The 27678-nt window shown below is 33.5% G+C and overlaps 1 protein-coding gene across 2 annotated transcripts in view; it reads left to right on the top strand.

Moving 5' to 3' along the window:
- The window catches only part of AKT3 (AKT serine/threonine kinase 3), a 281167-nt gene that overhangs the window by 208839 nt on the left and 44650 nt on the right, over positions 1 to 27678 (top strand). For both annotated transcript variants that reach the window (XM_012751176.3, XM_075995527.1), the window contains 2 exons: positions 12248 to 12370; positions 21562 to 21690. In XM_012751176.3, the coding sequence (XP_012606630.1) occupies positions 12248 to 12370; positions 21562 to 21690 (252 nt within the window). The remainder of the gene's footprint in view (positions 1 to 12247; positions 12371 to 21561; positions 21691 to 27678) is intronic.

The raw sequence follows: 27678 nt of genomic DNA, 5'->3' as shown, positions 1-27678 counted from the left end.
ACATCTATTATAACACTCATCACATTGTTTTATAATTACCTATTTATTTGTCTATCTTTCCCACTAAGCTTTTAACTTCCTAAAAGGCTTGTTTACTGGTATAACCGTAGTACCTCACACACTACCTGGCACATCATAGATATTTGGCAAATATTCATTAGATTGTTTGAATCTAATTTATTAGATTTTATTAGATTGTTTGAATAAATAAACAAATAGATGGACAACTTCCCTCAGGAGCAGCATGACAGATGTTAGCAAAAGTGGTAAAATAGGCCAGACGCGGTGGCTCATGCCTGTAATCCTACCACTCTGGGAGGCCGAGGTGGGACGATCCCTTGAGAACAGGAGTTTGAGACCAGCCTGACCAAGAATAAGACCAAAAATAGAAAAAATTAGCTGGGCATGGTAGCATGCCATATAATCCCAGCTACTCTGGAGGCTGGGGCAGGAGGATCACTTGAGGCCAGGAGTTCAAGGGTAAAGTGAGCTATGATGATGCCACTGCACTCTAGCCGGAGTGAGACTCTGTCTCCAAAAAAAAAAAAAATTAAACAGCTATTGAGAAGTAGGAAGAAAATAGAAATTGTAATTTGGTAAATAGTTTATTTTAGAAAAAAGCTGATAATGTAAATTCAGAAGAATGTATCTTTGTATTTATAAAATAAAATACATGTTTGATAAGTCTTTGTGCAAAGCACTCTGATAGATATTGTAGGGCATACAAATCTGATTAAACATAGACCTTACCCTCAAAGAGTTTATTATCTAGTGGGGAAAATAAGATATAAAAAATTATACTAAGTATAAAGTGATATTTATCACTTATATCAGAAGTATGGTTGAAGGGCTGTGGGACTTCAGCAGAAAGAAAGATTTCTGCATGGCAGAATGAAGAAAAGCTTCCTAGAAGGCATCTGCACTGTCATTCGAAACCTAAAGAACTTATAAGATTAATTAACTGATGATTGTTGAGAAAATTTTACACACAAAAGCAGATTTTCAGATTAACCAGATGGTTTTCTTTAGCATTAATACTCCTACATTATTTCTCTTGTTTGGCATGTCGTCGTCTTCTTCTTCTTCTTTTTTTTTTTTTTTTTTCAGAATTTTTGTTTTGGAATTGGGCTTATAGAATAGATAAAGACTAAATTTAATTTTTTAAAGCAGGTGGACTGATTCTGTATGTGATACATGTAATTTTTAAATGCATAGGTAATTATAACATTGCTATATATTTGGAGAAGAAAAAAATAAAAATTATTTATATTTAGCAATTTTAATAAAAATGGAGTTTTTATGTAATAGTTACTATCCCAATGTTTTATTCTTTTAGATTATCAAATGCACTTTAAAATAGTGCTTTAGTTCTTGAAACATAATAGGGCTATTTCACTTTTTGATTTATCATTGCTGGGGAGGAAATCTATGATCACTATGTACATCCTTATGGTGACTTAATTTTGGTTTTGCGTTAGGTTCACCTTGCCATTTATTATACCCAGGATGCTTCCTGGAAATGCAGAAAACTTAATTGCTGTAGAAAAAAATGCTAAACATAGTAGTTATATTTTTGAAATAAGATTGAAATAGAGGGAGAGAATTAAAGTAAGGGAAGCTATAAACACACATAAACAATCCACGCATACACCATAACTTACCAACAGGTAGCATCTGTCTGATATCTAAGAGACTTGAGCACATGAATACTGGCCTGTTGTAAGCAAGCTCTGGTAGACTGATAGTGCTCAACCAATGGCAGCATAGTCAAATCTCTTTATATCCAATTTTTGCCCTGAGATAGGCTTCCTTAGGGGCCCCATTGAAGTGACTAGTTTTTACTCAGTTCACACTTATTGTCCATTGATTTTTAATTAGCAAAAGCATCCTTTTAGTCTGTGCTCTGGGATGTTTATCATGAAATATAAATATAACAGTTGAGATAGGAGTTAGCATGCTCTTGGCCTTGCTTGCTGTATGTTTGCCAATATGACATTCATGTGCCGCGTAACATTTCTGTCAGTGACAAATAGCATGTATGACAGCAGTCCCATAAAACAGTAACATGCTATACAGGTTTGCAGCCTAGGAGCAATAGGCTACACCATATAGCCTAGGTGTGTAGGAGGCTATGCTGTCTAGGTTTGTGTGAGTACAGTACACTCTGATGTTTGCACAATGACAGAATCACCTGATGACACATTTCTCAGAATGTGTCTTCATCATTGAGCAATGCATGACTGTATTTAAAGCACTAAAAAATCTTGATGGAGGTGGATTGTGAGAGAAATGCTTGTTGTGAAAAACCAACACTGTCTTCTTATGGGCTTATCAGTGCAATGGATTCACATCATAATTGCATATAATTTATATAAATTCAAAGAAACGGGTTCAGCAAGATATAGCTGAGTTAGATTGATTAATTGATTTAAGTAACATGATTCTGCCTTTCTTCTCAATGAGTGTATTCACAGAATGACCTCAAGATGAGAGTAATGATACATTATAGTACCATTATTGCTATGATAATACTGGTGCTATGTATGGGACACAGAGAATGAGCACTTAATCTAGAAGGAAGAGAGGAAAGGAAAGCAGAAGATGTCAGGGTAGGAAACTTTTCTTAAAGTGATTGTGCTAAGCTAAGACTTAAGGACGACTGTAACTTAAGGATAAGTTACATCAGTAAGGATTGGAAGGAGGAAATTCCTACACAAATAAGTAGAACGTGTAGAAGGTGCAGGAGCATGCAAGTCCCTCTGCCGTACAGCACACATGGATAATGCATAAAGTTCTGCAGAAGGCCAGTAGAGTCTCACAGGTAGTCAGGTCGCATTAGGAGACACCTTCATTCCCAAGTCATTTAGATTGTGTTTTGAAGGCAGTGGAGCATCATGGAAGAATTTCCATGAAGAAATGTTAGGAAGAACACTTTCCAGCAGTACAGAGCTTGAACTGGAGAGGACAAGAGTGAAAGCAAGGAAAATACTTGAGAGGCTGCTGTAGTCAGGAGGTTTTCAGTCATTCACTTTTCGAAACAATGAGGTCATTAATTGAGGTAGTTAAGTGAGAAGGAATTAAATTCTAGGGCTATTTAGATTCCAAAATCACTAGGATCTAATGACTAAATACACAGAGAAATATCATTTAATTTTTGATTTGCTGCTTAGATAATTGTGGACACTGAGCTGTTCATAAAAATAGGAAACACAGGAAGAAGTTGCTCTTGGGGGTCATCCTCTTTTGAGGTGCCTAGTGGAGTCAAGGAGGTGGGAGAGTTAGGTCAGAGACACAGAGCAGTGTCATCAGCAATGCTGAAACCAAACAAGTGAAGAAGGCCCAGTGTGAGAAAAGTGTGTGGAATTGGAACATCAGTGGCCAAGAGCGGTGCCTGGAGATGTGACAGTAAGACATGTTGGTGATAAGAGAAGCCTAAGGTTATAGGCAGCAGGAGCCAGACCAGAGAAGCCTTAGACATTAAGGAGAGATCAAGTATAAGAGAGTATAGTAAATGCTGTAAGGTAACAACTGAGAAACGTCCATTGGAGCTGACATCCAGTAGTTCCTAAGCAGAGTACTACAGATTCTTCACTTTTTTGGATTGGTGCAAGGTATGCACCTTGGTTGTAATACGGAACAGGCGAGGATTGGTTTGGAGCGCAGTAGAACAAGGTTATGCTTGTGAATTCAGTGCAACTTTGGTGGACAGTAAGTTAGCATTAGTGGAACTGATAGTAAAACTGCTCTAATAATGTGACCAATAACACCGCTGTTGATATATCCAAGCCACTCTCTTTTTATACCTTAGGTATCAGTAAATTTACATGAGAAGCAGAAAAATATCCTGGGGGAAAAAGTAAACTGAAAATTGACTAAGGTGGTGGTGTTTAGTTTGGTTACTGAGTCTTGGGACTCTTACCCAAAATCTTACTCATAGCTTTATTTCATTCAGGCCTGTAACTTGGACCTCTGAAATTTTTCACAAGGCTGAAATTTCCTGGAAGTTAGAGATTCATTAGGGGAGTAAAGGAAAATCATCATGTAAAAATGCTATTCATCTGATAAATTCTTCATATTCCTTTATTTTCTTTAGGTAGATACTGATAACACTTTCAGTTATTTATTATTTTTGTCCATACTAAGTTCATTGTACACTCTATATTTCTTTCATAAAATTTATTTTTTGTATATCACTTTTAGTTCCATGCTATTCTTGAGATCCTGTCATACCTATTCAGATTTCGTAGTATTTATCTGGTATTTTGGAACCCAAATCATCTCATTTTAAATTCATATAAGACAAAAGTATCACCAATCAGCGTTCTAGTTCTTCTTAGTAATTTATGGGAGTGTAATTTGGGTAATTTTTAAATTAAAAGTATCATTTCATATTCATAATGCTTTTTAAAATTTTCTAAAGTTTAGATAACTTTATTGTCAGCAGTCTGACAAGCTAATTTCTTTGCTAACTATTTTAGTTATTAATATATTATGTAGATAATATCAGGATTCTATTGCTTTCACCCAAAGCTTTTTCAAAGGTTCCTAAACCAGTAAAAATACATTTCATTATTCACATTAGCATCTAAAATTTGAGGGAAAATAAAGTTGAGAGTATTTTTTCTTTCTTTCTTTCTTTCTTTCTTTCTTTCTTTCTTTCTTTCTTTCTTTCTTTCTTTCTTTCTTTCTCTTTCTTTCTTTTCTTGTGCAGGAGTGGGGTGGGAGGTAAGAGAGAGTCAAAAGTATTTTAGTATATAATTTTATAGTATTTCAAGACCAGTTTCCTGAAGTGAATCATTAAATGAATATCTCACTGCATCTAAAGTAATCATCAGAAGACTTGAATAGCATCAACATCTAAAATGCTTGTTTGCTTATAAATCTAAAATCTCAGCAGAGATGACTAGAGCTACAGGGGTTGACCAGGCATCTGTCTGTTTTTGTGATTCCTCTCCATGTGCTTATGGCACAGCATGGCAATTTCAGGGTAGTCAGACTTCTTACACCAAGGCCAGCTTACCCCAGAGTGAGCTTTTCAAGAGGATTAAAACAGAGGAAGTAATATATCTGTAATTCGAGACCCTAAGGAAGAAAAACAGGACAATAACACAAAACGATATCCAAATATTAAAAACTACAATAGAAAAACACAGGATATAGTATTTTGTGTTCTGGATCTTTCAAGTAGCATAATACTTTTTAATTTCATCCATATTATTACATATATCAGTAATTTGTTTCTATGGCTTTACTCCATGGTATGGATGTACCATAATATGTTTATACAGTCACCACTAGATAGACATTTGGGTTCTTTGCAATTTGGGCCTATTTGGAAAAAAGTTCTAGTGAATATTTCAGTACAGATCTTTGTGTGATCTGTATATATTCTTTAATTATCATGGGTAAATACCTAGAAATTCAATTTTTGTGTCATTTGGTATGTTCAGCTTCGTAAGAAACTACCAAACTGTTTTCCAGATTGACTATTCCATTTTTGCATTGGAATAGTCAATTCCCATTGACTATTTAAGGATGTTATTTAACATCAGGATGTTATGTAACATCATCACTGCACTTGGCATGGTGGTATTTTTAAATTTTGCCCATTCTAGTGGATATATAGTAGTATATATTTGAATTTGAATTTCTCATATAACTAGTGATACTGGACATCTTTTCTTGTTCTAATTTTCCATTTGTGTATCTTATTTTTTAAAGTATCTGTTAAAATCTTTTGTCTGCTTTTCAAATTAGTTTTCTTTTTAATATTGAGTCATCAGACTTCTTTATATATTTTATATAAGTGCTTAATCCTTTATATGTTTTGTAAGTATTTTCTCCCATTTTATAGGTTTGTCTTTTTATTTTGTAAGGGGGATTTTTTTCCTGTGCATATTTCTGTTTTAATCTATAATCAGCATTGTTGTGCATAATTTGCATTCAATAAAATTCATCAGTTTTGAGTGTACATTTCAGTGAGTTTTGACAGCTGTATAAACTAGTTACCATCACCACAGTCATGATATAAAATGTTTCTGTCACAAGTCTCTCCTGCCCCTTTATAGTCAGTTCTCTCCCGTCAACCTGGAAACCACTGCTAGGCTTTTTAACCAGTATCTTCTGAAGAGCAGACTTTTAAATTAGGTGACATATTAGTGCAATTTATTAATTTTTTCTTTTATGATTTATAAATTTTGTGTTTAATTTAAAAACATCTTTTCCTCACTCATCTATTAAGATTTTCTCCTTATCTCTCTTCTAGAAATGTTAGTAGTTTTAACTCCTACATTTACGTCTGTGATCCCTTTCAAGTTAATTTGCATGTACAGGGGCTATGTAAGGTTATATAAGGGTCAAAGTTCTTTTTTGTTTGTTTGTTTGTTTTTTGCAAACAGCCCCATTAAAAAGTGGGCAAAGGACATGAACAGAAACTTTTCAAAAGAAGACAGACTAATGACTAATAAACATGAAGAAATGCTAAACATCTCTAATCATCGGGGAAATGCAAATCAAAACTACAATGAGATATCACTTAACTCCGATGAGAATGGCTTTTCTCAAAAAGTCCCAAAACAATAAATGTTGGTGTGGATGCAGAGAGATAGGAACACTCCTACACTGCTGGTGGGACTGTAAACTAGTACAATCTCTGTGGAAAGTAATATGGAGATACTTCAAAAGAGCTACAAGTAGAACTACCATTTGATCCACCAATCTCATTACTCGGCATCTACTCAAAGGAAAAAAAGACATCTGCACTAGAATGTGTATAGCAGCAAAAGTCACAGTTGCAAAGATGTGGAACTAACCCAAGTGCCAGCAATACATAAGTAGATTAATAAAATGTGGTATATGTATACCATGGAATTCTACTCAGCCATAAAAAACAATGGTGATCTGGCACCTCATGTATTATCCTGCATAGAGCTGGAGCTCATTCTCCTAAGTGAAGTACCCCAAGGATGGAAAAACAATCACCACATGTACTCTCCATCAAATTGGTATTAACTGATCAAAACTTATGTCCACATATAATAGTAACATTTATCAGGCATCGGCAGGTGGGATGGCAGGAGGAGGGGATGGGTATATTCACACTGGGAATGATGCACACTTTCTGGGGATGGACATGCTTGAAGCTCTGACTCAGGTGTGGCAAAGGTGATATATGTTACCTTAACATTTATAATTTGTATTCCCATAATATGCTTAAATAATAAAAAAAGCAAATGGATATCTGATTGTTCCAGCGTATTTGTTGAAAAACTGTCTTTCTCTCATTGAATTACATTGACACTTTGTCAAAAATTAACTATATATGTGTAGGTTGATTTTTGGATTCCATTTTGTTACATTGATCTATAAATATATCTATCCTTACAGTTTTACCACACTGCCTTCAGTTTATCACATTTTTGCTTTAGAGTGAATATTAAAATCAGGTATCTTTTGTTTCTTTTGCATTTTCATATAAATTATAGAATAAGACTGTTGATTTTTTACATAAAGTCCTACTGGACTTTCACTGTGATTGTGTTAAATAAATCTATTGATCAATTTGGGAAGAATTCACATATTAACAGTGTTCTCTTCTGATCCACGAGCATGGTATATCTTTTCCCATTATTTAGGACTTTAGATTCTTTCAACAATATTATGTAGTTTTTATGGTACAGTCTTGAACATTTTTGTTACAATTATCTTTGAGGAAAATTTATAATCATTTTTCATAATTTTATGTTTCTAATAAATGGTTTATCATTGTTAAAAATGTTCATTTCTAATTGTTTCTTGCTAATATATAGAAATGCAATTGATGTTTACTTATTTGCCATGCATCATGCATACTTGCTAAACTCATTCATTGGTTTGAGTAGTCTTCTATAAATATGGTGGGTTTCTTTGTGTAGATGATCATGTCATGTAAGAACAAAGATGGTTTTACTCCTTCTTTTCTAGTCTGTATGCATTTTCTTGCCTTACTAAACTGTCTAGGACCTTTAGAACAGTGTTAAATGGCAAGTGAAAGCAGATACCCTTGTTTTATACCCGATTTTAGGACAAAAGTATTCATCCTTTCATTAACTATTAATATGTTGTTAGCTATAGGTTTTTCATAGATGCCCTTTATCAAATTGAAGAAGTTCTGTTGTATTCCTAGCTTGCTAAGCTTTTTAAAAATAAAATCACAACAGTTATTTTCTTTAAAACAAACTTTTTTATATTTGCCACATTATTAAATATTTTTATTAGGTGATATTTTAATCCCAGAAAATGTACTTAAATTGTCTTGCCTTGCATTACTTCTTTAAAAATTGCTAGCTTACAGACTAGTTTTTCTGGTATCAAGCACCTAGTTGGTGATCTAGAATTCTGGTTACATTTTCAGACTTGTTAAAAGAGAGAAAGAAGTAGAGAAATAGGGCTTGAGGCATTTAGCCTATACTATATAGCTAACACACTTACCACCAAACAGCTGTTTCAGAACAACCTTTATTTTAGATGCTTTTCAGTTCCCTTGTAGCATCTTAGGGGTTTAATTTATATTTTAAAGAAAATTTATTTTGAACCATGTTATTAAGATATGGCATTTTCATATTTGTATCTCCTGCCTATATCACTGTCATTCTGAAACAGCCTTCAAAAACTAAATGTAATTAGGTTTGCATTAATTTTTTTGTGTCAAGTGCACACTGAGTGAAAATTGTGAAAAAGATAAGCATTATCTGGAAAATGATTAATAAGAATTATTGATACATGTAAGAATAAATATTTTAATTCTATAAGAGTAGATTAACACTTGTTTTATAGTATAACTCATACTATTTCAATTGCAGGCATGATATTTTTGATTAATTTCCCTGTAGGTGAGCTAGAGCCATTCTTTTTCTCTTGGGCCTTTTTGTATACCCATGGGATGTGTTAATCAGTGTTATTGCACAGACTGCCATGTCTTCTTGCTTAATTAATTCATTGTCTTTAGGTTATTCAGATTCCAAGCTCCATCAATATTGTGTTAATGAATCTAATCATTGAAATTAATGAGAGCCATATTAAACATATTTTATTTTTCTCCAGATAGCAAATATTTTACAATTACAGAAGAATGACTAAAGTTATATATACATTGTAAGAAAAAAAGATAATTGAATTTAAAACATTAGGTTGTAGTGATAATTCTCAGGACATTTTGTTGTAAAACTAAGCTCTTTCATACTCCTTATCTATAGAATAAAATTCATATCATGGCAATCAAGGTCCTAAAGAATCTGGCCTCATCTTTTTTTTTTCTTTTTGTTTAAATTCTATCATTGCTCTGAATGTGTATTATTTTTCAACTGTCCTTTTTCTTTACTAATACTTTCTACAGATGCTAATTAATTACCTACAGTATGCAGATACTATGCTAGGCTGTGTTAGAAATACAGAGATGGATAAAACTTGGGTGCCAATTTGTTGTAGTTTTCCCTTACATTTTTCATTTGTGAAAAATTCCATTCTTTAAAACTTAAGTGAAATATCACCTTATCTCTGAAGTCTCCCCAGATGATCCCAGTGCATATTGATCACTTTTATAAAGTTTATCACAGCCTTCTTGTGTGTGTGGGGGTGGTGGTGGTGGTGGTGTTTTGGTCAATATATGCATCCCCTTCATTGGGTTAGAATTGCTTAGTGGCAGAGATTCCTTTTTTAAAAACTACTTTATTGAGGTATGATTGATATACAAAATGCTATACATTTTTAATAGGTACAACTTGATGAGTTTGGAGATAAGCACACACTCATGAGAACATCACTACAATCAGTGCTGTCAACATAAGAGATTATGTCTTAATCATCATTGTATGCCCTCTTTTTCTTTTCCTAGTTCCTAAGACAGTGACTTTAATTGATGCTCACTAAATGAATACTGAATTAGAAACTTGGTTCAGAACCAACTGGGAACTGAGAAGGACCGTCTAGAGAGTTAGGAAGAAAATTTGGAGAGAGTTGTATACCAAAGCCAAGGAACATGTTTCAAGAAAGAGAGGGCAGTAGGTGATGTCCTACACTCCAGAACAGGAAGAAGGGCACAGCCTCAAAATAGATTGCTGGATTCGTGAATTAAGAGGTTGTTGGTTAACTTAACTTTTTCCATAAAGTAGTAAGGGTATGCATCAGATAGCAGCAGATTGAGAAATAAATAGAATTCTTCCCCTTAAATATAATTTTTAGCTCATATTTTTATAGCAGTTGGCTGGCAGACAAGTTGAAGATATATATGGTCTAAATAAAGATCTAGAATCCTGCATATATTATATTGATTTAGGGAGGATCCATATCTCTTGCAAAGTAGATGAGTGAGTGGGAGGTTTGACATTCTTTTAAGAAAACTTAAAAACCTAATCACTATTTTCATTGCATAGAAGAGTACCATAACTCCACATAGTGATTCCTTCCTCATAGTTGGTGATATTTTGCATGGCAGAAATTATTTGACCTGAAAATTTTTCAGAATGGTTTTACTGATGATCCGTACTTCTTTCTACTCCCTGTCCTTGTTAGGATGGTGATACATTGATAGTATTTAATATGTATCTGCCTATATAAAATGAATTTTAAAAAATATTTCTGAATAATTATATAAATTGATTAGATTTCAACTTTATTTGATCATCTGTAAGATGCATTTAATATTTCTGTAATCAGAATGCCTTTTATAGTAGATGGTGTGTCATAGTTCTATTAATAATAACTTTCTTTTCTTTCTTAGTGTTACGTGAAATGATGATGCACTCCCAATTAGTAGCATCTTAGATTTGATAAAATAGAGCAATATGCTAGGGAACATGAAATTTTAGAGACTATCTGCCAAATATTTTAGTTTTAATGTTAGTATTGTGCCAGTCTTTGTGTTTGGCGATAGATATTTCTCTTTTCTCTGTCTGTCTCTGTCTCTCTCCCTCTCACTCGCTCTCTCTCTCCCTTTTCCCCCTCCTCCTCATGCCAATGGGTCATGCATAACATTTATCTTAAAACAATAATAGACTGTTAAGTGGGGGGTGAAAGGGGAAGAAGGAATCTGTAGGGAACCCATTTTATGTTACTGGAGATTATGATTTGTTGTGTGCGGAACAAATCTCGGTTAACCATAATTCTCACCAATTTTGTAGAAGTATTAAGAGTCAGTGATCCATGCGAAGATGTGAAGGAATGATTTCTGATCTTGCAGAATAGGGCACATTGACTGGTTGCTTCCTTTCTTTCATCACAGACATACACTGAGTATCTACCAAGATACCTGGCAATGTGCTCAGCACTGTAAATAATCTCTCATTGTTGTTGGTGGATTTCGACAACAAAGGTCAACAATCAATTCATAGCGCCTGAAACCTGCTCCTTCATGCATATTGTTTAAGAGAGATAAGATTTGTAGTTTTTTAAAATGAAGAGCTGGCCTATGGAGAGCTGGGTGCTTGGTTGCAGTAAATCCTAGTAAATATTTGTTGACTATTGAATGGTATATCTTTTAAGTGGTTAACTAGGAAAGGGATAGGCATATAGTTTTAAGTGATTATATGAGAAAAGGTTGGCGTCGTAGTTTATTATTGAAAATGGAAAGAATATACATTAAGAACTATAAAAGGAATAATGGAAGCTTCTCAGTCATTTTGGGCATTACTAAAATAAATGGAAATTTTAAAGCCTTAAATTTTCTCACCATAGAAAATGTTGATTTGAACTTTGAAAATATTTCTAGTGATATCATGATGGATTGAGAATTGTATTATAGAATGAAACAAGTTCAAATAAATCAGTTTCAGCAAATCAGCAGTCCTGTCTTTGAAATCAAACATAAATCAAATAATTTAGTACAAATGTTACATCTATGCTTGCGTTCATTTATTTTAGTAACGTCTCAATACTTAATCCTTGGAAGAATGAAGCAGCAGTATAGTGAGGGGGAAATTGCAATCTGATGGTGTATACTTTTTTCCTCTGGTAACTGAAGGTTAAATGGGTAGCAAGCAGAATGCCTTAAACAAGATTGGTATATTGATTAAAACGCTGATTTAACAGCTCGCAGTTTCCCCTTGGAAACCTGGAAAAGATAAGCCAGCTGCTGTCTAAGAGTGTGCAGTGTCCACTGAGAGTATACTATCTATCATCACAATATGGTGATGAGAGGTGTTTTATGTTTGTGTTAATTTCTCCCACTAAATCAGTAATTATTACAATCCTGTCCCTGCTGTTTACCCTGCAGCTGTTTTTCCATTTGTCGAGAGAGCGGGTGTTCTCTGAGGACCGTACACGTTTCTATGGTGCAGAAATTGTCTCTGCCTTGGACTATCTACATTCCGGAAAGATTGTGTACCGTGATCTCAAGGTAAAAAAAAAAAAAAGTAATCAAAATTTGTTTTTGCAGAGACTATAGGGACAAACACAAAGTAATTACAAAGTTACACAGTTTTGAGAAAAGCAGATTTAGTCGGGAACAAAAAGAACTCTGTTTAAGAATATAGTTTACCACATTTGAAAAGAAATTTCATTCACTAATATGTATGTAGTTGAGTTGCTTTATGTCTGAGTTTTTGATATGTATAGTAATTTCTGCTTGACTACTCTGATCAAATATGATCTACCAGTAATTGTTTAATTTTTCTATAAATGTTATAATTAGAAAAATGTTAAACATCTGATTAAAAGTCAAATAATCTTATAAATGACATTGTAAAACAAGTTTTATTATATTCTAACAATATTTTATGAAGAAACGTATAATAAATAAGACTATTGGAAGGAAAACATTTATTTTGATTTTAATATCTTTCTGGTGGGTTTAAATATATGAAGTATTTTTAACATAGTTTTATATTAATTTGTTTAGTTTTCCATTTATAAAAGCATATTTGTTTTGTTGGTAGCAGTGCCTTGACTTCCCTAAATTCTTTTATGATGAGACTCTTAGGATAGGTCAGAATTGGCAAACTTTCTGTAAAGGGCAGATAGTAAATTTGTTAGGCTTTGCTGCTCATATAGGCTCTGTTGCAAACTGCACAACTCCACCATTGTAGGGTAAAGGCAGCCCCAGACAATCTGTAAATGAATGTGTTTGGCTGTCTTCCAACAAAACTTTATTTACAGAAGCAGGCAGTGGACTCAGTTTGGCCCATAGATAATAGTTTGCTGATTCCTGGAATAGCTCATACAAGGTAATAGTAATTCTGATTCTCATGGCACTGTTGTGAATTAGGTTGACTATATTGAGGAAATTTGTACTATGACACATTTTGAACAACTTCCAAATGTTACAATCATATTTCCTTAAAAAGTAAATCATGTAGTAATCTTGACCTATTAAAATTTGACACAGAATTGTTTTATTGATCAAGTACTACATTTAAGATATAATTTGATTTGTAGTAATAGAAGTTACATGAGGCTTTTATGAAATTCTGTTTTTTGTATGTAGGAAATAGGTAGGTATCTGTATATTACCACAGTAGAAGAAATCACTATTATCACCTCACTGCCTTCTCACTCCATTTCAAACCTATGATTCTTAAATTATCTAATTAAGCAGTTGTCTAGATTATTTAAAGATGTTTGTATTATGTGCCTTTCGATAATAACCCTAATGAATAACTACTCATAAAATATTATACAATGACAGTGTACGATGTATGTTTAGAGTATATTATTATTTTTATTTAAAAGCTGTAAGATACTGTATTTAGGAAAAAATTATGCAACTATAAAACATCTAGATGAGAGATGACCCACTGTCTAAGTGTCAAAATGGACTAGAGATTAGTATAAATCAACAGTGTGATTCTATTTAGCCTGAATCTTTTCTTACACCAAATTATACCTTTATTAAAGTATATTTCTCTATATAAGATTCATGCATTTTAAATATAGTTGACTTTAGGCTATATATATATATATTTCAACAGTTACACTATATATATATATATATACACACACATATACATATATATATAGAGAGAGAGTGTATGTGTGTGTGTGTGTGTGTGTGTGTGTATGATGTAACTTTTGTTACCACAACCATGGTATAAAACTTTTCCATCAGCCCTAGAGCTTCCTTTTGTGCCCCTTACTATTGATCTCCCTCTACTCCATAACCCAGGCAACTACTAGTATGGTTACTATCACCATAATTAGTTTAGTCTGTTCTAAAATTTCATATATAAGGAGTAATAAAGTATGTTTTCTTTTGTAAATGACTTCTTTTGCTCAGCATGATGTCTTGTGAAATTCATCCATGTTGTTAAATTTATCAGGACTGAATCTTTTTTTTATAACTAGGAATGTGACAGAATTCGGCATTCTTGTGTCTGATGTCTGCATGGCCAAATAATTCTATATTTAAATGTCTTTAACGTAGATGGTTTTTAAATAAATTAGTTATATGACATGACAAAATATGTATTCACTTTCCAAATATACTTAGAAATAGTTAGCTCTTCTCCTCTGGAGTCCATTCCTTCTGCTCCCACTTCATGTTTTATGAGTCCAGTTGTAGGGAGGAAGGAGGAGAGGAATGTAGAGGAGAGGCCTGGGTTTAAGGAAATGAGAATAATTTTGAAGTAATAGGCAACATCTAGAATGCTTAAAGCCAGAAGATTGAATCATTAGCTTAAGAAAACCTAAAGAAAAAAAGTTCAGTTGATTGCAGCATTGATTTTGGAATGATACAGTTAGGGTGGTCTTGCTCAATATTCTCCTTTAATTATTTCTCATCACATGATTCAACATATTGGTATATTGAGGTTCCTTAAATGAGTTCCACTGCCCCACCCTTTCTGATGATGGAATTAGACCAAATTTATTTAATTGCAATATAAAGTACTTACTGTGTATATGAATACCAGACACGTAGTTACCATATGCACAGATCACTAACTCTTACAAGACAGTTAAAGTAGTCTCTGCTCTCTAAGTTTATTTTTTTAAAATATAGCTTTAACTTAAAGGTCTAAGTGAATATATAGCATAGGACAGAAAGTATGTGATTGTACACCAAGAAAAATCTGTATAATGTAAGAAACTAAATATTCAAAACTTCTGTGTTAACTTGTATCTATAGTATATAGTATTATGTATAATAGAATGAGATATTTTAGGTAGGATCACAGAAATGTAGAGCTGGTCCATATTTTATAGGTGATATCTTTCAAGCCTAGAAGCCCAGTGACTTACTAAAAGTAATGGACTAAACTTTTGACATACTAAGATTATTGGAACTCATGAATCCTAGCTCCTTGTATAATGTTCTTGTCACTACACCATTCTGCCTTCTAAAATTGAAATGAAATCCAGATGGGGGATGCATTGGATTAACTCTCAGAGATCTTTGTAAACCTAAAATTCAAATTAAGCTGTGGAAGATATGAGAATGAACATTTCAAACATATTTATACCAGATGTATTAAAACAGCACCATCAAGAACTAATTTAGTTCTTTGATTGATCGGTTTAGATTTGTCTCTGTTTTCATTACTAATAACAGATTTTATTCAAATGCAAATCCATTTGAGATGCCTCTGATAGCTGCACTTCTCAAATAAATTGATAAAAGTATGCTGCTATCCCATTCAGCATTGGAGGCAGAGCCTTATTTCCTGTGCAAATTTACTTAAGATATTTTATCAGTTCATATTAACAGCTCAGTGTTCATAGCAACAGATAAAAGATTGAACTTCTGCTTCACATTAGAGAGTTTGCTTAATTTATCAATACACATAATGTGAAATTTTGTATTTTTAAAGACCTAAGTTCCTCGTGTTTACTTAGGAAAAGCTGATGTTTCTCTATGATAGCACAAAAATTCTAAGAAATCTCTTCAGACTTCTTCAGAAGTACAAATTATATTTTAAAAACTTCTTTTCTGCTTAGGTCTTATTTTGCAAGTACAACCTGTATTTTCAGTGACCATGGCCATCCAAGTACCGGACAGGCTGAGCACCTATTTGCAAGGTGAATGTAATGCTACTGGAATTCGTTAAGAATTCATCTCTCTTGATGGGCAAACAAATAGCCCTCACTCAAACATTATAAAAGTTATCCATGTAACAAAAACATTTATACCCCCTTAATACTTCAAAATAAAAAAACTGAATTATGAGAGAAAATAATACATAAACTGCTCCAGATTCTTTGTGGAACATCTAATTGTATTTTCTACCTAATCAGAGAGTATTGAACCATTTATATTATTAATATGAGAAAGCACCAAATAAATTTAGATAGTTCCTAAGACCCAATGAATGCACAAAGGGATGGCTTCAGAGTCTTTTACCACAGCCCTCCAGATCTTCGTCGGTTCCCTGATGTTTACCTCAAAGAAATACACAGCCTGAGTGAAAAAGCATGCTTGCTTTGCCTGCTGAGCCTCAAGACATGTTCCCCAACTCCCACTGCTAACCAGACTGTCACTAGATGTCCTCCTTCATAGAAATCTTAAGCTACTGTTATTAAGAATCCCTTCCACTTCTGAAATTAAGTTGTACTAGTATTGGACTATGTGCCTTATTTATAATAAATTCTTAAGTAGCCTTGCAACCTAGTTGGGGTCTCCACTATTGTATGTTATAAACCTTTTTCTAGATTAGGAGAATCAAAAGTGAAGAAATGTTTTCTTTTCAGTATTTAGCACACTCTCTTAATTCCATGGTCATGCAGTCTCTGCAGGTCAGGGCACTTTGACACCCATAAACCTAAATCTACACTGTGCAGAGTAGAAATTCTTTACTACCTTCTTGAGCCTGAGACAGTCTCAGTGCCTAAAACTGAGTTTGATGTGTCTGTGCTAACATAGGGTTTAAGAGGATGACAGGAATTATTTATTGCTATTATTACAATCATCAGAGCCCTGGGAACTGCTCTTTGTTCCTTTGTTTGATCACAGTGTCAATCACTTAATTAAAATGATTATATAGACACACACACACACACATCCACAATGTTTCAAAACTTTCTGATAGATAGCCTGGCCTATATCAGAGCAGAGTTCCTCAGCCTGGGTGCTGCAAATGGGTCACAGGCATGCCTAAGCCATGGCCTCCCTCAGCTTGCAAAGTGGCCCGAGGAGCCTCCAGGCTGGTGAGTTCTGGCCTCAAGGAGCCTGTCCACTGATCCTAGTACACCCTACAAATTTTATTTATTTTATTTTACAATAAATGTAAAAGGTCGAGAAGTAACAAAGACACTTAGGATTTTTCGAGTTTAATTTTACTCTAGGCACCAACAAGAGTGGGAAGGAGGCCGGGCGCAGTGGCTCACGCCTGTAATCCTAGCTCTCTGGGAGGCCGAGGCGGGTGGATTGCTGGAGGTCAGGAGTTCAAAACCAGCCTGAGCAAGAGCGAGACCCCATCTCTACTATAAATAGAAAGAAATTAATTGGCCAACTAATATATATAGAAAAAATTAGCCGGGCATGGTGGCGCATGCCTGTAGCCCCAGCTACTCGGGAGGCTGAGGCAGCAGGATTGCTTGAGCCCAGGAGTTTGAGGTTGCTGTGAGCTAGGCTGACGCCATGGCACTCACTCCAGCCTGGGCAACAAAGCGAGACTCTGTCTCAAAAAAAAAAAAAAAAAAAAAAAAAAAGAGTGGGAAGGAATACAGTACTTTCTTCTTAATGATTTTATGTCCACAAAGCACAGAGGAAAAAGGATTTCAAAGTCTGCCATTTCTTCATATACACACTGTATCAAAACCCTCTGTCAAATAATGCCTGTCCTTACTCTCTGAGGAGTGAGGAAGCTAAAGAATAATCATAATGATAATGCCTGTCCACTTTAGCTGGGCAAAAAATGTTGCCCTTTTATTGTGGAAATTCTGTGAGTTATGTCTAATATTCTTTTTCTCAAAAGCATGAACTTTTAGATAACAACCATTCTAATTGATACAAATAGTAAGCATTACCTGGAGTTTTAATAGATAATCTTTCTTCTTAATAACCTCCCATTTGACTTCATCACTGCTTTTCCCAATGAATGTGGCTATTAAGCATAAGCATGCTACCCCTGTCTCAGTCTTGGAGACTAAGACAGGCTGTGAAGATAAAATAGATGCACGTAAAGTTCTATAAATTTACAGTACGTCAACCATCAGTGACAGTACGCATTTCTCATTTTGTGGCTAACAAAGGGAAGAAGAAAAGTAATTTAAAAGAGAAAACCAAAGAAAGATAATTTGTAAATATTTTTCTTCCTCTTTTACACAGTAGATGGATTCCTAAAAATGTCTGACTAAATACTACCCATATTATGCTAGTGTTGAGTGAATGAGGGATGTGATAGCCATATGTTCTTGATCTATATCTATGCCATTGGTCCACTTCGAAAAGATTTCTAGGTGATTCTGTGCCTCCTGCAGGTTTGTGAATCACCCACTAATGGTTCTTATACTTTATGGAAACTTCGTTAATGTAGCCTGTGTAAAATTATTATGTAACAGGACTGACTGGACATTTCATTACTTCCTAATTTATGTTTACATGAGATTAGACTTGGGGATATCATTTTTTAAGGTGATGCATCTCTATTCATATTTTTGACAGACAAGTTTTTGTCACTTATGCTCAGCAAAATGACATTTTGGGATGGTGAGAGAGGAAAATTGATGATAGTAGGTAGACACTATTATACTTGAAAATTATGAAATATTTACTTTGTTGTTTTAGTCAAAAGAAATTATTGCATCTAGAAAAGTATTTTTAATGAAGTCACTTAGGTGACAAAAATGATTTATGGGGTTTCTTTTCTGACCTTTGTTCTTTTCTTTAAAATGCAGTGTTGTCTAGAAGAGCCCACACCATTTTGATAATGTACAAATTTGCCATTAAACTCTCTGTGTTTAAAAAATATTTGTTTATTGAATGCTTATAGAGTATTAAGTACTATATGCAACATCTCATTTAATTCTCAGATCCATCACATTGGATTGTTACTGTTATTTACCTTTGTTATTACACTTCATTTTATAGATGAAATTGAATCACATAAAATTTAATAATATGTCCAAGGTCACACAGTGAGTAAGGGGTAAAGCTCAAATTTAAAAACAAGCCCTCTGACTTGAACCCATAGTCTTATTCATTTTGCCCTCTACTGCCTCTCTTCCAATATACTACCTTGCCCCACCACCATGATCCTTACCCTGTCTCTTATATCATCCCCTAGGGTTACCTTATTTCTTCCTTTATCACTGTAATTTTTTAAGCTGATTTATAAAACAAGTAGGGTAACCAAACTTGTCTTGATTTTCCCAGGACTGCCCAGTTACAGCATTTACAAGTCCTGTGTACTATGAAATCCCCCCGTTCTGGGTAAATTGGGATGGATAGTCACCCTCCACCTTTTCCTTACCCAACCCTGTCCTCGCGTCTCATTTAATTCTTCATCCACAACCCATGGTATAAGGCTCAGAGATGAGATATGAGAATTAGGTGCAAGTCACACACACAAGCACATACATATAGTGCTTAGTATTAAAAAACTGTGTTTATTCATTTTGATTCTTCTTTATCCAGCCACTTCAAAGTAGCTTTGTCAAAATGTGGAGAAAGAGTGCAGGCTCTCATGTTTCTTGCATACTTTCCAATGCATATAAAGTTTCTGAAGAGGATTGACTTAGTATACACTAAACTAGTTGGGAGTGGGAATGGAATGAGGAAGAAAATACATTCACATTTTGTTTAATATTGTTTTATATTATTGAAGTTTTTATAAGAATTTGTGTATTTTGGTAAAAAGATTAATATTCATTGAATACATTACAGCATTTTTATGTATTATATATTCATATATTAAAACAAGTACATGTTGAAAAGTTAAGAATAGGGCATATACATTTTTATTTAACAAAACAACAGAAGTTGCAGTATATACTTCTCTTTCTCATTGTGGCAAGTTAGAGGAGGGAGGAAGAAGAGGTTTTTTTGAAAGAAATGGAAAAAGAGAGAAACTAGTAGAGACATGTAGAAGAGAAAGGTCAAGGCAGAGATAAAGAGATAGTAAGAAAAAAAGAGATGTAGAGAGACAGACTTTTTCTTGATGTTCCTGGTTGGTTTCAGTATACAGGACTTACTATCATTTGCAAATTAGGCTTGATTTCTAGGTTCTGGATTGTAGAGAAGCATTAGGAAGATGCAAGATATCTGAATTCGGATAAAATCAGAACTTCTGTTTTTAAAAAGGTTCAATATATTTATGGTTCATTCAGCTTTCTGTAGACAAGTTGAAGACAGACTTACATCTCTGAAGTATATGATACATGAAATGTATCGAACATTTAGTCCAGTTGCGTAGCACATTGAAGTGCTATAACAGGACTTATGTCTGTTCTGATCTTTGCTTCAGTGAACACAACTTGCTTAACTCTATCAAGTGTCTTGGTTATAAGACATTTGATAATAGGACAGAGGGTTTGATGTCATTACATTTTATATGACTAGTATCTATTTATGTTCTTACTTGGAGTTTGAAATTAACTTCAGAGTCCAGGTAAGCCCTGCCAAATGTCATCACATTAAGGAGTAGAATAATTATCTACTCCTTAAGTAAAAGTTTGTTATCATCCATCCTGCTAATATATTTTTCACGTCTCGTGTATTTTTTCTGTGTGACAAGAGAGGTAACTTTAGGTTGTATCTACATTACTGGGTTATTATGGGCCCCAACTATAAGGCTGTATGTTCACAAATCAGAACTCATATGTATCTTTGTGTGATGATAATTATAACCTTGGGTTCAAAATGCGGGGGAGGGATTGGTCATTTATATTGTTGCTATTTTTAATTGTGTTGGCTTTGCACAAACTCCTCCCATCCTTATATTTCATAATTTTCACTTGAGACAGATGATCATGTTAAAAGTCTAAGTTTCTCTTTGGTGTTTTTTAATTAATGACTTCAAAGACATTCCAACTTTATAACATTTGTGATATATATTTTTATTAACTGTTGAATGTTTGACTTTGATATTCTTTTTCTTTTTATATTTAAAAGGGTTGGTATTTCTTTATTACAAAGAACTGCAAAAGAGGATATCGCCTTACCTTACAAAATAAGATTTAGGTTTGATTTACAACCACCACCAAAAAACATTTCTGTAAGTGAATATTTTATAATAGCAATAGATTCCCAAGAGAACTTGTTGAAAACCATCTGTATATATCTAGAAGATGCTCATCTCTTTGGGATTGTTTAGATCACATTTTATTTTATTTTTTAAAGAGAGAGGATTGATGAATTGCTTTGAAAAGTTAATTAGGCTATAATTCTCAGAACTTACACAATAATGGCTCTTAAAGCTATAGCACTCTTTGCCATTAGTTTAAAAATCAAAAATTTTATAATCATGAAGTATTTTATAAAACATGTTTCTTTTTACACATGAAGCTACAGGGTTTGTAAGTATTGAAAATTCTGTTAACTATAACTCTGTCCTCTTTCCAAAATGCCTTACCCAGCAATCAATAATTTTTCAAAACAGTATTTTCCTATTGTTGGAGACTACAACAACAAATGGTATCATTTTTCTTAATACACAGTTGGAGAATTTGATGCTGGATAAAGATGGCCACATAAAAATTACAGATTTCGGACTTTGCAAAGAAGGGATCACAGATGCAGCCACCATGAAGACATTCTGTGGTACACCAGAATATCTTGCACCAGAGGTAGGCTTCAGTTCTGTTCATGGGAAAAATAACATTGACGTAATGTTTTACAAAGCAAACCATTTAAGCATTAAAAATCATTGCAATACCTACTACCCTTACCTGTATTTCAACCTGAATCAAATTTATTTTGCTCTCACTTATTTTAATGTAGTATTGTAGAGTTGAGAATATACAGAAATGAAATTTTATAAGCTTTATGAGTGCAAAGGTGCTAACCAAAGCAGATTAAATCAATTTTTATTTCTTGGCCATATACATTTTATTTCTTGCTTATATCAATTTTGATTGATTTATATAAAATAGACTCATTGACTTCAGCAAGAATATTTACATACCATCTTGGACTTTCTTTAGACACAAAGAAACTGTGATTATTGAAGTTATAGTATTGTGAGGTTTTGCACTTAATTAAAGAAAAGTATTTTATTGAGAAAGTTGTTGAAATGACAATAGCTGCATTTTGGACTTTATGACAAAGGAAGCTTCAGACTGGTGACTCTTTGTGCTGAGGGTTCTGCAGTAGTTTATTAATTTGCTTATTCAATAAATATTAATATTATGTGTCTACTGTATATAGGGTATCTTCTGGGTAATACGGTTATAGGAATGAGACAGAAAAGGATCCTACTCTCAGGGAATTTGCTTATAGTGGAGGGAGACAGAATAAACAAATAAATAACATAATGTCTTACATTAAATTACATGAAGGAAAAAAGCAAGATAAAGGGAAGAGTGTGGTGTGGCTAGTGTTCTAGTTACTTTTGATGTGTAACAAACTACCCCAGTACTTTGTGGTGAAAAACACTCACCATTTGGTATGACTGGATTTTCTGAACCAGGAATGCAGGTGGGGATAACAGGGATGGCTAATTTATGCCACACTGTGTATGAGGCCTCAGCCAGAGAGACTTTACAATGAGGGAATGATTCTGTGGCTGGAGGCTGGAGTGATCTGGGAGCATCTTCACATATGTCTGACAGTTCTGCTGGCTGTCCACTGGTACCTCATTAGGGCTGTTGGCAGGAGCTTTTATATTTAGCTTCTCCATGTGGCCTGGGCTTCCTCATAATGACAACTTCAGAGTAGTCAGGCTTAGGGAACAAGTTAGAAGCCGCATTGCTTTTTTTTTTTTTTTTTCACCTGGTAACCCATCAAAAGTTTATTAATTTTTAAAAATTTTATTTTCATAGTATATTTTTATAATTGGAATACAATTAGTATATCATAAAATTCACCCTTTTAAAGTGTACAAGTCAGTGGTTTTTAGTATGTTCACAGAATTGTGCAATCATTACAGCTATTTTGAAAATTCCAAAATATTTTCATCACCCCAGCAAGAAACCTCATACTCATTAGCTCACCATTTCCCTTCCTCCCAGGCAACTACTAATCTACTTTCTGTCTCTATAGATTTACCTATTTGGGATATTTTCATACAAATGAAATCATACAATATGGAGTCTCTATGACTGGCTTCTTTCACTTAACATAATATTTTCAATGTCCATTCATATTTTGGCATGTTATTGCTACTTCATCCCTTTTTATGGCTAGATAATATTCCATTGTATGGATAGACCACATTTTGTTTATTCATTCAGCAGCTGTTGGACATTTGGGTTGCATCCATTTTTGGGCTATTCACAATAATGCTATTATGAACATTTGTGTATGCATCTCCTTTTATTGCCTAGTTTCAGAAGTCACACAGCATCATTACTGTCATATGCTTATTCCTTGAAGCAGTTGTAAGCCTGTACAGATTTAAGGGGCAATACCCCATCTCTTCATGATAGAAGAGCATCTGCGATGAAAGATAGTACTACAGCCATCTTTGGAAAATAGCATCTTCTACAGATAGGATATTCAGGGAAAGTGATGTTTGTCCAAAGATATGAATGATAAGAAGTGGGTAGCTATTGCAAAATGTAGGGAAAGAGCTTTCCAAACAGAGAGAACAGCTAGTCTGAAAACCCTGAGGCAAGAGTAAGCTCAGTTTTCCCTTCAAACTATAATAAGGTTAGTGTGGCTGGAGCCAAATAGGGAGGCATTAATCTTTGATGGGTGAGGATTACTATTTAATGAGCATCTACTATGTGCCACATGCTATATAAGTGCAGTGTATCTATTACTTTATTTACTATTTGGAATAATCTTTGGTAATAGATAGTAAACCTGATTTTTTTAAAGTGAGGAGACATAGAACTAGGAGTTATTAATGTAATCTATACATAGCTAGGAGAGGTAGTAAAGGTATAATCAGGATTCTGACTAGGTTATCTGCCTACAAAGCCCACTTTCACTTTTCCAACTACATATATCATGGCCCCAAAAGTCACAGTTTTACAACTACTTGTAAATAATCATAATTTTTTAAACAGATGCTTTGTAAATGCTCAACAGGAAAAGATAATCAAAGGAAATTAGGAAGTAGAATAAAATTCACAATGATACTAGCATTCCTTATACATATAGTAACTCGTGCTGATTTATTATTATAATAGTTCTTTTCAACTAGGGATTTAATTTCCATTTTAAAAATGTTGAGTTGTTATAAATAAGTGGTAACATTTAAAATACAGTAAATTTCCAAGGATTATTTTCTTGGCAAAAATATCATTTTTGTTAGAAAATCTGGAGTTTAAAATCTCTATTTTTGTGATTGAATTTGATAAAATTTTAGAAACACTGTTTCTTGTTTATTCAAATAAAAATCATATTTTCTAGAATAGGATTGTTTTTGTGAGTGTCATGGAAAACAAATTCTTTGTTTCTCTAGAGTTCAATTACCCCTGCTATACATTTGCCATGGAAGACGATATCCCATATTTAGAATAACAAAATTAGTTGAGTCACAATTAGGGGAAATTATTTCTGAAGAAGATAAATACATCTAATTTCAGAAGCAGATGATCTCCTAAGAAACAAAGATATTGTTCTCTATGCAGATGTCATCAACTGAAGAACAAAACCAAGATTAATGCAAGAAGAGTTTGTTTCTAAATAAAAAGCTTACAGTTCACAAGAAAGTATCAATTTCTTTTTAAAGACAGGAAAACATTTCTGGATACCTTTTTTAATATTTCAAAAATCTGGTCTTTAAAAGTAGTTTATACCTATCTATAGTTGATGCATGATGATTCATAATTAAAATCTTGACCTCTTATTTTTATAGGGGAGGATGATTTATTATAGTTAGTATTTGAGTGTGATAAATCTCAAAACAACTTCTCATGAAATTTTAATTCTTGTATTTTAAATATTTGTGTCATATACCAGATATTTGTAACTTGGAACGTATTTACCCTTATTTTAAAAAATGAGAATTTAATTTCTTTATTCCGGTCTCCAGTGTGGACCGTTTCACTGAAGAACACTCATTTATTCATTAAAGAAATATTTATTGAATATTTTATTAGGTATCAGGCATTATATTAGGTGCTGGGAATACAAAGATAGTTAAGAAATGGTTTTTATCCTCAAACAGCTTGCTATTTACTAAAGTAATAAGAGATGGAAAATAATTATTGTGCAAGAAAATAACTACATTCCTGGAGCTACATACAGTGGAGTGGAAGGGAAAGTGCTTGAGTCTGCAGGGACAGTCCAACAGTAGGAAAGAGGAAGCAGGAAGAGAGGAGGCTGGGAGGCTGGAATGCAAAGGAGTTTAGGTCTGAGTCTGTGGTAAGGGAAAGTCACCTGCGAATTGAGAGCAAGGTGATAATGTGACCAGGTTTACATGGTCAGTGTTAGGGAGGGATTAGCACAAGCTGGAACCAGCTTCCTTTATGTCAGGCAGTGTCTCTCCCTGTTTTTGAACCTTAGAATTTCTAATACATACCATTATTAATGCTAGTCTTTTCTTTATAGCAATAAAAGTAGTAGTTGCATATTAGATCTGTAATACATTCTTGACTACTACTTCTCTTGTGAATGACTGTCGATATTTTCCCTTCTCCTGTTCTTGTAGACTGGTTTACACATTATATAGAGATCTTGTAGCAACCCATACTTCATTCAGCAGTAGTATTCCTTTACTTTTTAAATGTTTTAGTCTGGTAGAAATGGTTTGCTATTCAAAGATAGATGAAGAATATTTCAAAGATACTTTAAAAAGAGTGTTAGAAATCAATTCAAGGCCAGTTTATTAAATGTCCTATATGTGAGACTCACAGCAGATCTTTAAATAAACTTAAGATTTCAATGAACTTAATTTGTTTCTGTGGCAAAGACAATCACAAAAGATAAGTTTTATAGAATAAGTATGCTGTTCTTTGACAAAAGGATATTTTAAAAAGTATTCATTTTCTTACCTCTTTGACGAAGAATGGGGCTACAATGTAATTTTCCAACTTGGGAAGCATTTGAGAATATTTATTGTTAAAGAAAAAATCAGATTTTTTGTTTTGTTTTGTTTTTTTAAGAGATATAGTCCCAGAAGGCATATAAACTGCATTTAGTGTGCTACACCTCTAAAAATGCATTTGTATGTAGAGTTTTAAATGAGTGTGGTTTTGCTCTTTCTTACATTAGAAAGAAATAAACTTGGAGTAAATTATGGACTGTAAGATATCTTGAGGGTATTTTGGTTTTGTAATATGTACTGTATTTTCACACCTAGAAATTATAAAAGAAATTAGAAATCACATATAAACTCTTACTGTTAAATTTTATTATTTGATTTGGCTCCTATTGAATCCAAACCGTTTTATGCAGTGCTAATTATTTAGAGTCTCAGCTTTGCTCTTGAGTTAGCAGTACCTGATCAACTTTCCAACTGTAAAACAGTTTGAAAATCAAATGTAGCTCACATGCAAGACCCAACAAAATTAAAAGTGTTAAGTGCGTTTTGGCAGTTCACTTTTATTATGCCCAGTCCTCAAATGTACCAGCAGATAATCATCTGAATGTTAGTTATTTTTCACATGCTTATGTGATCACACAAAAAGTACATGCTAAAAAGAAGCAGATGGTGACAGATGGGGAAGGTTGAATAAGGTGGTTTTGGAAACCTAGAGAAATGCACTTCTGTAATAGTGTAAAAATAAAAATTATTTGATAGTCAAGTTAGAACTAACAAAAAGATTGAAAAAAATGACTTGATTGTTTGGAAATATATTTAGCTATAGTGTGGTTGCTATTGAGGGAGAAAAGTATACAATTTTATTTTATCTAAGTGTAAAATGATTTTTTCCAAGTGGCTGAAAATGCGGTTTTTGATGCATTCTTCTTAGTTTTCATTTTATGAAACATTCACTTACTATAATTTTACTTATTTTTCTTTTGAAACCTACTATCTTTAATATCTCTTATATATAATATAACATTTTGAATTCAGCTGAAATAGATCCATTTAATAACTATTTTCATACAAAGATTTGTTCAAAATTATTGTGATAGACCATTGCACAGATGGAATTTAAATTCTATATAAATTTAAAGTCAAAGTATACATTAGTTTGCAAAGAAGTTAGTAAGGGCTGTAGTAAAGGCATTCCTAGCATGGAGTAGTATATAGGTGGGGGAATTAGAAGCTAACTTGAAATAAATGTATTAAATGGAATTTTATTTATTTATTTTAAATCCAACAAAGAATAAATGTCAAAAATGTCATTTTGTGGGCTCTGTTAATATTGTTTTTAGGAGATCTTACAAGAAATGAATGAGGCTAAAGTTACGTATGTTTGCCTATTTAATCTGTAGGTAAAAATAGTTCCAGAATGTAGTTCCATTCCGATTAGCCCTTGGACAAAGTTCTACTCTGTTCCAACAGACTGTAAAACTAGACTCAGAACTTTTAAGCATTTTATGAAAAGAGAGAGTTGTTTTAGTAGGCTTTCTAAAACATTTAATTTTATTTAATTATTAATAATTCATATAACACCTATCTTCCTTAGTTATTTCTGAAAACCTTTATCTTCCTGGTAGTCCTGAAGGCGTCTTATCACAATATTAAGGGGAAAATTAAGTAAAGGAGCACAGTA

This window comes from Microcebus murinus, chromosome 19 (assembly GCF_040939455.1).
Source record: "Microcebus murinus isolate Inina chromosome 19, M.murinus_Inina_mat1.0, whole genome shotgun sequence".
Taxonomy (NCBI): Eukaryota; Metazoa; Chordata; class Mammalia; order Primates; family Cheirogaleidae; genus Microcebus; species Microcebus murinus.
This window is presented reverse-complemented; position numbering and strand designations above follow the sequence as displayed.